Raw genomic sequence first — 12,616 nt, 5'->3', positions numbered from 1 at the left:
AGCTACAGCTTTCTTCTAGTGGAGAAAGACAAACCACCCATGTTTCAAAATGGTCATCTGCATACACAGGAGTTCATTTTCAATAAATACAGTTAATCCAAGTATAACGCTAATCATTTGGCGAAGAGTTTAAGAGACAGGTTTGGTGGGAAAATCAAGGAGGATTCATCCAATATGCTTCATGTAGTAAGTAAAAGTTAAAGGTGCATCTTCTCCAAAATAATTTCCTAAAAGTCTCCTGAGAAAACTTAAGTTTTTAATCATCCGTGACTGTGGACTAGTTTATGAGATTAGTTGAAATTAGAGCATTCAAAGGCTCTATAGAAAAGGGATAGATACATGCTATTGATAAGAGCAAGTCCTTGGGATCGACAGTATAAAATTATGATAAATCTATGACTTTGTCACTTATTTATGACCAGTCGCACCTCCACAGTTTAGCTCAGGACTCTCTCTGAGTACGTCTCTGTGCCCTGCTCTAAATATTCTACCTTCATCTCATATAAATATTTTTTCTGTTTCTTGTTCTTTGCACACAGTGTGATCACCTTTGTAACAGTTTAACTTGTTCAGTCTACAGTTCAAGCATTGTCTCTGTGTTCTCAGCTGACAGCAGGATACCCAGATCTACTGCTACCATCTCAAACTCAAAACCAAGTTCACTGTCCCCTTTTCTTCCAACAATCCAAATCCTCTACCTGATTTTCTTTCTTTAAAGAGATCATATTTTGATGAAAAATTCAAACATGATCTCCAAACTCTAAAACAAGCAGATTGTCCTTTTCTTCTAGTAGTCTTGTCATTGTTGTCTGTTTACATAGTTTTTTACTATTACTGATGATTATTAGCAATCTTATGATTAATTGTAATTTTGAGGTAAACTCTACCTCTGAAAGAAAGGGATTTATAGAGATATTTTGAGCCCAGTTACCAGACCATTCCTATAATGATAACTATCCAGTTATAATTAAATGATTTGCTTCTAAATTTCATCCATATTCCATTATGAAAGGAAGCTGCAACTCCACATTTCGGCTGGTTTATTATTGTAGTCAGCTCAATAGTTGTTGCTAGCAGAATATGATTTTAAACCATAAATTGGAAATCTTTCAACTGAATTTGACCATCACCATTCCCTTAGCACATGATAGGCTTGTATCATTCCTATTGCATAGAATATTTTCTTTATATCTCATTTCTGCCCATTGAACAAGCATCTTATAAGATCCAGCACAAGTACCAACCCTCTGGGGAACTTCCCTATTTCACATTGCCTAAAACATTGCTGTTTCTGTTTGTCTTTTGTCACTGGACCTTTGTATTTTCTTTCCTGCTAGACTCTAAGTTCCATGATGAGAAAGGGGATAATTTCCCAATCATCCCTAGCCAAACTGTACCTAGCACAAACGTGTGCACAGAATGTGATGAGGAAATCTTGTTGAATTGCTTAACATTACACGTTAAACACATATTTGGTGATTGACTTGCCTCAGTACATAGTTGTGTGATCAAGGGAGAGAAAAATTACATACAAGAGGAAATATTTAAAAGCTGTTTCCTGAATCTGCAGAGCAAACTGCTTGAGGCATTGACTAGAGAACTGGGCCACGATCCTTCTACACTTAGGAAAGCATATGATTATTTATAGATACAAAGGGAAGAAGCATATATTACGTGTAGCATAATTTAAAAACACTATGTAGAATCCTGCTACAGTACCTACATACAAGAAATCATCATAATAATGACTTTATCCCCTGAAGTACATTTTCTTCAAAATCTTACATAAGAAAATAGACGCAACATTAAAAAGAATTTTCCCCATCCTCCAAAACGTACCAAAAGCAAAAAATAAGAAATTCTATGCCAAAATGTTTTTCTTAGGCTTTGAAGTAAATCAAGAAAACATTTTGTTTGTGATTATCATAAAGTATGAAATTCATACATTCAGTATTTTGACACAATATACCATAATTTATTCAAATAGCAAGTCTGTGTTGGTATCAAACTATAAAGATGAAAAACAAAATTGTATGTTGTGAAAATAATTAATTTAGATGAAATATTTTTGGCAGTTCTCCTGCTTTTGGAATTTGTTCTGTAAGCTCTTCATAATCATCACTTATTTACATTTCAAAGAAAGCTGAACACTGGTGTTTTGTTCTTTATTTTATTAGTATGAGAAGTAGAATCCAAAAGCCATAGGAAAATTTTTTCAAAAAACAGCAATATCTGAGCAAAATGTGAAAATTTTAAAAACTTCACTACTAGGAAAGGTAGATTTTTTATGTCTGTGTCTGACTTGTATTTATTAAAAGAATTCACCTCTTTAATAAGTTCCCTTTAAATATTACATTTCTAATACCTGATGTATTCTGATAATGAATACTCCTAATTATAGTATAGCAGTAAATGTTTTTGTTTTGCTGTTTTTGCCTTAATAAAACTCATTTACTGGGGTTTCCCTTGTGGCGCAGTGGTTAAGAATCTGCCTGCCAATGTAGGGGACACAGGTTCGAGCCCTGGTCCAGGAAGATCCCACATGCCGCGGTGCAACTAAGCCCATGCGCCACAAGTACTGAGCCTGTGTGCCACAACTACTGAAGCCCACGCGCCTAGAGCCCGAGCTCTGCAACAAGAGAAGCCACCGCAATGAGAAGCTTGCATACTACAATGAAGGGTAGCCCCTGCTCGCCTCAACTAGAGAAAGCCCACGCGCAGCAACGAAGACCCAATGCAGCCAAAAATAAATTAATTAATTAATTAAAAAAAATAAAGTGGTACTGACTTGTAGAATCTCTGTGGGGAGAGAAGCTTCCTAATTAAAAAAAAAAAAAACTCATTTACTAAAATGTAGAAATTATGCCAAGATAGAAACTAAAATATTATCTGTGGACTTGCAATAATAGTCTACGAAAGCACTATAAATTTTTATAGTAATGTTGCACTGATCAAATTTTGTACTAGTAATAGCAACAGGAACTCTCATACATTACTGATAGGAGTTTAACTAGGTAAAACTACCTTAGAAAACTTGCAGTATCTACTAAAGCTAACCATACTCATATCCACCCTATATTCTAGCAATTCCTCTGCCTAGTGAAACTCTTGGACCCAACTCATATAGTCCCCAAAATGCACGTATTCACATGTATTCACCAAAAAAAGGCATGATCAAGGAGGTTCATAGCAGCACTAGCCAAAACCTAAAAAAATACCCAAATATTCCTCAGTAGGACAATGGGTAGATTGTGATGTCTTCATATAATGGAATACCATACAGAAATGAGAATAAACAAGCTACTGCTACATGCTATAACACAGATAAATCACATATGTTTCATAAAATTAAAGCAGACTCAAATAAGTATATAAAGTTCAAAAGCAGGAAAAAGTTTTATTGTCCCATAAGTCAGGATAGAGATGATTTTGCAGCAAAGTAGTGCTTGGGAAAAGATATGGTGGTAAGAGGGGGCATGGTGAATGCTCGTGTGATGCTGACAATTCTACTTCTTGATCCGTGGTCTCTTGACATGGTGTTACCTTTGTGCCACTTTATTTGGAACTCTGTTGTTTGCACATTTTTCTTTGTGCATTTATATCTCAATAAAAATTTTTAAAACCTTAAACCTATGGGAAAAAAACGCTTCTACTAGTATGTTATTTAATTAAAACTTCATATATGGTTTCTGGTTGTTGTTCTTACTTCCAAATTTCCCTGGAAATAATATTTTTCAATTAAAAAGATATATTTATGAATTTAAACAAAATACTTTTTTGACTTTAGTTTTTCCTTTACATGTTTCCTTTTTTGCTCAATACCTCACGAATAGGCTTAGCGAACAAAAAATGGTCTCCATAAAGAAACTGTATTTTGCAAGATATTTCCAGTAGAGGGAGCTTCACTTTCTAAAGGAAATTTCTATAGAAAATTTTCCTTCAAGGACCATCACTAAAAAATAAAAATACTTAATTTTTTTATGTATGATTAAAGTTCTTCATAGAGTGATGAGCTACTCTCATCTAAGACCAGTCTAAGATAGAGAAAACTTTTTTTCGATTTGTGAACGAAAAAAGAAAAACTTGATGAAGAATATATGTATCACCAAAACTTCTATATTGGGTATGTCTTTTTCAAGTGATTACATTTTTAGACTATTCATAAAAAGCATTTTAAACTAAATTATTTAATATTAATGAAGATAAATTCTAAGAATATATCATAACAAATATTATGGTGATTTGCCATTATACAAATTTGACCTCATCGATCAAAATATTTTAGTTATTAACATTAAAATTCCTAAACCTAAGTATCTATCAACTAAGCTCTTCTGATTTCTTTGAAAAAAATAAATATGTGTATTATCTAAGATATTAAGAAATAATTATGGTAAAATAATTTAACTTATGACATGAATTTTGTACTCCTTTCCATACAATTTACATAAATGTAAAAGCTCTACATTCTTTGCTTTGGTCACTACGTATGAAACTTGTAACAATTGTAAAGTTACAAAAATTTACTGTCATTAAAATATTTTTCACTGAAAATATTCTGATTTACAATGGTTTCAACACCTCACTTCAGAAAAAATCGATAATTTCAGAAATATAATAACCTTCACAACTAGTTCCTGTTACTAAAGGTAGTTATGGGATATGTTATGTTTTTCTAATGTGCCTAACGATAAAAACTTGACATAGCAACCCAGAAAAGAATATTTATATACTTCAAATGGAAACCATTATACAAATAACTTAGTTACTCTCATTATTTGATTTCAATCTTCTTGAAAGTCTTGTGAGCCAAAAAATGGAAATTTTAAGGTAATTATAATAGTAAAGTAAAATTTATATTGTTGTTTCAAAAATCCATGAGCAGTATCTTGCTTATACATTGTTTGATGAAGAATGGGGGTTAAATTACTTGATCTGTGTTTAGTCTCTCTTCTCTTTTAATTAAAAAGAAAAAAAAAGAAAGCCTACCAAATATGACTGGATATGATAAGAAAATGACACATCATAGAACAATTTTACCATTCAATAGGTTTCTTATTACTTTCTCCAAAATAATTATTCTTGGCATAGAACATATCTGGTGATTTATTTATTATTTTGCCTCCATGAACCAGGCTCTTTAGAAAATAGTACTTGCAAGGCCTTTATTATTCTATTCATTTGAACTTAACCTCTAGATATATCAACAATGTTCAGAATATCTCTGATCACTAAATGTTTATGCTCTAGATTTTTTTTTTTGTCTTTTAAAAAGTAATGTTCCATTTCTAATTACTAAATGTTTTGTAACTTTCACAAAAGAGAGTAACACCCAGAATTTATAATTCATTTAGAAAAAAGAAACACTTAAAGCAATTTGAGAAGGAAGACCTAGGCTTTGGAAATATTTTTTTGCTAGGGTGACCTCAGCTGCAAATAATATAAGATGCCAGTTACTAAAATACATTAATTAGTGAAAACAGAGCAAAGTTATATGTTGTAGAGGTCTCAAGAGATAGACTGCTAGATACCTTTAGATAGAAAACAATACGATTTAAGGGACACTTTCAACAAGTCAACTTCGAGTTGCATTCTTGGTTTCATCCATGACAAGTAGTTGCAAGGCTTGAATGAGTTCTCCAACTGTTAAATACAAGTGGACTCACCTGAGTAGCAGTGCTGCTTCCCAGAAGTAAAATCCCGAAACTAATGTCCGAAAGTGTCTCACGTAGGCCATGATACGGAGGGAAAGATTCACGACTCTGAAATGAGTCTTAGCCAAGGCATGGGGAAGGAGAAAGCCGGGAATGAGAGTGTGCAGTCTAACTGCGTGTGGTGTTGGTAGAGAGCAACGCCTGGAAAGCTTCAGCACCTGAGACAGCTCCCCGCGATCCGCGGAGACCCTCTCTTTCAAACACTTGAAATTCCCTTTCGACCCCTTCTCTGAGCAGGAGCTGAAGGGAGATTCACAGGATTACACATGTGCAGGTGATTTATACAGTGACAGCGGAATAACGGATGAGATGAGAAGTCTGAGGTGCCTAGGTTCTGGGCAGCAGTTCACGGGAGCTCTAGCGGCAAAAGAAGAATGCTAGTCCTTTCCTGACTCAGACCCACGACTGGAGAAAGAGCAACAGCGGGAGCAAGGATGCGTCTGCACCTGCTCCAAGCGCCGCCCGCCCGAATCCCACTGTCCACCTTTGGGTAAACCCCGGGCCACTAGCGTGGCAGAGGGAAGCGGGGGCGGGGCCAGACGACACGGTCTTGCCAGCCAATCACAACCGCACAGCGGGGCAGAGTGACAGGCCACTCACGACGGTAGGCGGTGCTTAGCTAGCCAGGCTTTTAAAAAAAAAAAAAGAAAAAGAAAAAAAAGGCGTGAGTAACTGGTGCAGAGCCTAAACCGCAACTGGAAGGAACTGGGGGAGGGGAAGCCTCTGCGCTAAGAACTGGGGGAGTCAGCAGCATTTATGGATTAGGTAGCAGAATCGCGCTAGAGGGACCCTCCATTGTTCCCTTCCGGGAGAAGGCGCAATTTAGTAATAAAAGGTCTTTTCGGATGTGACCCTGTCTCTTTGACCTTACATCAAAATGCAAGAGTCAACAGTAAACCCAGACCCTTGGAGAGGTCTAGGGAAGAGCAGAGAATGTGGTGCTGAAAACCAGCGGAAGAGGAGAATCAGCTGCTTCTAGAATCGTCTCACAACCCTGGCCGGCTTCTGGCCGGGAAACGTTGTTGACTAGAGTCAATTGAGTTTCCTTCAGTGACAATACGGGTTCTAAAAAGATGAAGGTGGGAAATCTAAAGAGGTGGCTTCTGAGGGGACAACGCTACACACACACCCGTTTTTTCTTAGGCGTTTTCCATATCTTAACATTAAGCTCCAGGGAGAACGACAACTAGGTCATATGGTTCATCTTTTCTTCTGCCATCCAACTCTCTCCCTCGCCCACCCCTCCCTAACCATTTATATGGGGACTTGGATTGGAAGACTGGAAAGGGAAAGTGAGTGCGTGTGTGTGTGTGTGTGTGTGTGTGTGTGTGTGTGTGAGAGAGAGAGAGAGAGAGAGAGAGAGAGAGAGATCATGCACACGTTTCTATGCTTCTTCATGCACCTCAAAATAATGGAATTTTTAATCATTAAAACTTAGGCTATTAGATCTTTAAGTGGCTTTTATTTACTATCAACTAGGATCAAAATATTCACTCCTTGAATCTTAGCTTTTTCCCAAAACTCCCTCAGGTATTTATTCTGAAAGCCCTACTTTAATCTCTTACTTTTCTCAATGACCAAACTACATGCCAAGAATGTCTTTCCTTTCTCACAAACGTTTTCTTCTTAATTAAATCCAAGAGCAATTGACATATCAATTATCCCATAATTCTGTTTAACTGGAAAAGTATGTCACTAATTTTTACCCTCCAAATGAGGGCACGGTGAAAAAAAAAATCTTTCTCTTTACTCTTTAGTAGACAAGCTTATTTATATTCCGTGTAAATAAAGAAATTTTGGATTTATTTCCAGACATTATTATTAAACCTGCCTCTTTTCACATTTGGTTTTCCGACTTAAATCACAAACTTCCAGAAGCCTCTTAAGGAATATAGTTGATTCTGCCCATGAATGTTTCTATCTTGAGAAGTGTCATATAATTTTAATTAACGCTGTTTTTCAGTGAATCTTTGGAAAGCTTTCTAAGTGCAAATGCTTTTTAGTTGGTCATTCTTTGAATAGCAGTAATTGTTTTAAAAACCACACACAATCAAAAAACAAAACTTACTATATTTCAAGAAGACCTGGGTTCCTTGCCTTGCTTCATCACTAACTATCTTTGGAAAAGTAATACATTTTTAAAAATACTTTTACTTAATATATCTTTAAAAATATATATTTATTGAGGGAACTGAATGAAATGACTTCTGAGATTTATACTCTGGCCCAAAGGAGAGAGCCAATGAATGTTTAAGTGAGCAAATCAGTGAATAATATTTAAAGCTCTGTGTTTACATTAATCTGGATAATTATGTTACATGATAGCTTAAAAGGCAGGATAATTTTAGCTGTTTCATCTCATCATTAACATGAAAACATAGGAACGTTAGACTTTATCAAATTTATATAGTCAATCAGTTTATTGAATATAATGTCATATAAGAGGATGGCTGGAATCCCCATATTACTTGTTTTTCTATTTCTTGCTTTTTTTTTTTTTTTTTTTTGACTGCGCCCTGAGGCATGAGGAATTTTAGTAGTTCCCAAACCGCAGAATGAACCCGTGCCCCTGCAGTGGAAGCGTGGCATCCTAACCACTGGACCGCCAGAGAATTCTCCCCATATTACTTGTTTTTCATAGCATCATGATTATTTCCTTCAAATTACTTATGGCAAGCTACCATTCCCCTCATTTATTTGTTTGACTTTTCCACCAGAGTGAAATAATGGCTGTTATTTAGCACAGCACCTAGCATACAGTAGATAATCAATGTTTGTTGAATGTGTCAATGATCATACTAGAAATATGATTATTTTTAAATTAGTAAACGAATGAATTTGTTACAGTGTGTGGGGTACTAGATTAACTTTGATTAAATAATTAGAAATGAATCAAAGTGCGTCGTACTGTCTTGTTTCTTTTAACATTTGATGATTAATTTCCCAGTGCTTCTTGTCTATGTTGTTTATGTTGTTTATTCTTAATTTCTATAAAGTCAAAATAAATTTTATGCAACTACATATTGTGGTAGCCATTCTTGTAAATTTTACTCTTTGGAGAATAATTGTCCTGATTATATGGTAGGTGAATGAATGTGTTTTTGGGAAAAAAGACCATTTTATGGCTGATGAGCATCTGACTAGCATTCATGTAAAATTAAGCTGGATTCTGATATAGCCAAATCTCTGCTCTTCTTCTTCAGGCCTTTATTATTTCCTTCTTGTACTAATAGATTATTTTTCACATTGGACAAGACATGGCACTTCTGAGCTAAATGAGATATTAATCTTCCTCATATTTAATATTTTCCTTTTACAAGGAAGGAATTGTAGCCCAAAGTGGTTAAGTGATGGTTACTAACCTTCATATTCAGCAAGCTGAAGATATCAAAACTGAATTTGGTGCTTCAGGTGCATTGTCCAGTATTTTGTATACTACCACAGAGCTATCTTTAATGGTGTATTTTCACTATTGTTTCAAGATATATGCATATTACTTAAGCTACAGAAAAGTAGATCAATTTCAATGTAAAGATAAAGCTTTTTTCATATGCTCAATTGTTACTACCAATGAGCTAAACATATATAATATTTTGTACATACTGCTAAAATGATTTGTTATTTAGTGAAAATTTTACTTACTTTTTTGAAGTTAATGTAGTATCGGGTTAATAACTACTGAGAATCGATCAGATTCAGTAGCACTGGGTCATTCTAGTCATCTCATCAAAAGCTTGTGTATGAGTCAAAATGTCAGTTTTAAAACTTATAAAAGGCAATGTCACTTTTGGAATAATTAGAATAGTCACATCTTTGAATTAACACTCTAGGAAGATTGAAACAAAGCTTTAATTTAGGGCTTCCCTGGTGGCGCAGTGGTTGAGAGTCCGCCTGCCGACACAGGGGACACGGGTTTGTGCCCCGGTCCGGGAAGATCCCACATGCCGCGGAGCGGCTGGGCCCGTGAGCCATGGCCGCTGAGCCTGCGCGTCCTGAGCCTGTGCTCCGCAACGGGAGAAGCCACAACAGTGAGAGGCCTGCGTACCGCAAAAAAAAAAAAAAAAAAAAAAAAGCTTTAATTTAAAAATCAATCAGGAAGTCACATGTTTAATACAAATTAGGTAGAGGAGAATTAATCCTATGGCAGTGATAGATATCATCACCAAGTATGTGTGCCTAGTGAATTTGTCTTTTGCATAGGGATCTACATACTGAACAGACTACAATAATAATGACATGTTAGCTGATCAGGTGACCCTCCTTTTTTGAAATAATAGCAGAAATATCCAATGATTTATCTCCTTTTTTTCTTTTTTTTCCAGGCTACAAAATTTTTCACATGGATCTCAGCAAAAGTCTCCTAATTTTTTCTCTTGCTTGCTCTCTTATTCCCCTTGATTAACCCTCCACTGTGAATATTAAGGGGTTTTTGTTTGTTCTTTGTTAGTTTTAGTATACCGAATGATGTCACTTCTATTCCTAAGACTGTTCAATGCCTTTCCATTGCAACAGATTGAAATCCACATTCCTCTTCACAGCTGGCTCTAAATGATTTTCCACTGACAATCTCCTCAGCCCTTTCTAGTGTGCTTTTCCCCCATAATGCACCAGTCACATGAGCTGTTTCTTATCTCATGATTTCTCTACTTCAAACTTTCTTCCTCTGTGCTTCTTATGTCTAGTCTCTTTCAGCCATTAACTCATAGTATAAATCTCTCTCTTCCTTTCTTTCAACAAGATTTCCCCTAAACCTTTATATTAGGATTTATTTCCTGCAGAAATCAAACTAGAATTTGTTTGTCTTTGTTTGAATCCTCCTGGAAGGCAGGGGAAATGTGCATCCTTATGCCTGGCACATGTCTGGCAGGTGGTAAATGAGCAAGAAATATTTGTTGAATGAACAAATGCAGAAACTTTCTCTGCTCTTTAGTTCTTTCTTTTCAAGATTCCATTCTTACTAATCTCTTTTAACCTATTCTTTCTTCATAAAATTGTTTAGATTATAGTGTTCTCTCCAGGCCAGATATATTCCTTAGCCATCTAAAAGTAATCTTTGAGTTTATATGTGGGTCTTCAGTTCACTCTGAGAGTGCCTTATTTATAAATAAGATTAATATAATACACTCTATTATGATATTTACTTTTTTAACTCTCAGACTGTCATCTTTTCTCCGAACTGCAGTGAAAATCTGCCATAATTCCCTAAATGACTTCAAATAGTGGGATATTTGAAGCGCTTAATTAACTGGATATTTTGTTCTTTCTCTGAATATTTGGTCTCAAGTAGGCACAACTTGTAAAAGTACTTCCAAATTATTTCCTTAAACAGTTTCTTCACCAACAAATATAAGGTTTATAATATGCACCATCTTGGGAGCTTCCTGAGATATACATGTGAATGGGAAACAAATCTTGTCCTAGAGGAACTATAATACATAGTGTGTAAGGTGTACGTGAATATTCATAGTATCTCATAGAATGTTAAGTATTGAAAGAAGCAAAGAGAAATGCTATGGGAATTCAAATGCATTACTTCAAAATAGAAAGCACGAGTAGATTAGAAAATGTTGATAGAGTGGGGAATATTCAACAAAGCTTTGAAACCAGTTCATGGTTCATTTTTAGAATTTGAATGAGTGGAAACTATAGCAGAAAAACTTTGTAGGAGGGTAAAAAAAAATCTTCAAAAGCTTAGAAGCAGAAAAAAGTGGGGCAAATAGGATTTCAGTAACAATATTTGTGCAGTTAACTACTGTATTGGATATTTTACGTCTTATCTTAATTTCTGCTCTCAAGATTCTAAGGTATACATATTTCTGACCATGTTTTAATAATGAGGAAACTGAGTTCCCATGATTTTAAGAAGCTTTTCCAATATCACACTATTATTATTTTAAGGCAGAAATGACCTTCAAGTTTTATCTAACTTCTAAACAATTTATACTATCTAACTTCTGAACAATTTATACTATTGGTATGAAAAAAAAGGATGACTGAAGGAAAATAGTGGTAAATAAGTTTGAGGCATATCATGGAGGACTGTAAATACTGGGTCAAATAATGAACAAATTTAAAAATTGTTGCTAAGTTTTCTGGTTAGTTGACAACATGTAAATGTGGTTGTAATGTCAGGAGATACCTTCACCCACTTGTTAATACACCAACCAATAAAACCTCCATTTCATACTTACACTCCTGAGGAGGTTTTCTCATCATGTAGATTTTTTTCATCACAGGCCTCTTATATAAATATAAGAAATATAAAAAGCTTTAAAACAAACAAAACCCCAAACACCACAACCTTAACTGATGTTTTCATTTTTCACCTGAGATGAATTATGCGTATGATACTCATTCTCAGTATCATATATGTGTCATGATATGCTAAATTGATTATGGCAGTCAACTACAGATTGGAATATATTGCAATACGTTATTTTCAAAATGAGTAACAACACTACTTCCAAACAAATCCAATAGAATATTTTCTCCAAAACTCTGATTTAATTTGAAAATGAAGAATATTCATATATATTGTTAAATATCCAGGTTAGAAAAAAACTGAAAATTTCAGCAATCCCTTAGCCTTATCATACTTTATATATTCTTGTTGATTATCACTAAAATAATATTATTTTCTTCATAGGTCAGCCACAGGACACGTACTACTACTAAACTTTAATTACTTGTGATTTGAAGTCTAAATATTGCAATTCTATTATTGGTGGATAATACATAATAAGGCATATATCCATCTACACAGCTTTTGTCAGAAATAAAGTAAGAAGATAATTAGGGTGCATATACAATTATCAGAATATGTAATGATATGCTATAAAAATTAATAATTTACCTCTATAGAAACAATTATAATCCATGAATTGATATAACTAATAAATATT

At 34.8% G+C, this 12,616-nt stretch overlaps 1 protein-coding gene across 2 annotated transcripts in view; it reads right to left on the bottom strand.

The window, feature by feature from the left end:
* The window catches only part of GLRA3 (glycine receptor alpha 3), a gene marked incomplete at both ends in the record, with an annotated part of 155,120 nt that extends 149,377 nt beyond the window's left edge, over nucleotides 1–5,743 (bottom strand). The window contains one exon of one of the 2 annotated variants that reach the window (XM_082657174.1): nucleotides 5,667–5,743. In XM_082657174.1, the coding sequence (XP_082513300.1) occupies nucleotides 5,667–5,737 (71 nt within the window). The remainder of the gene's footprint in view (nucleotides 1–5,666) is intronic. The other variant, XM_082657173.1, reaches the window with a different exon arrangement.
* Nucleotides 5,744–12,616: the final 6,873 nt, after the last annotated feature.

The sequence above is a fragment of the Grampus griseus genome (assembly GCF_964374135.1).
Source record: "Grampus griseus genome assembly, chromosome: 6".
Lineage (NCBI taxonomy): Eukaryota > Metazoa > Chordata > Mammalia > Artiodactyla > Delphinidae > Grampus > Grampus griseus.
The sequence above is the reverse complement of the archived record's forward strand: the minus strand, read 5'-3'. Positions and strand labels throughout refer to the sequence as shown.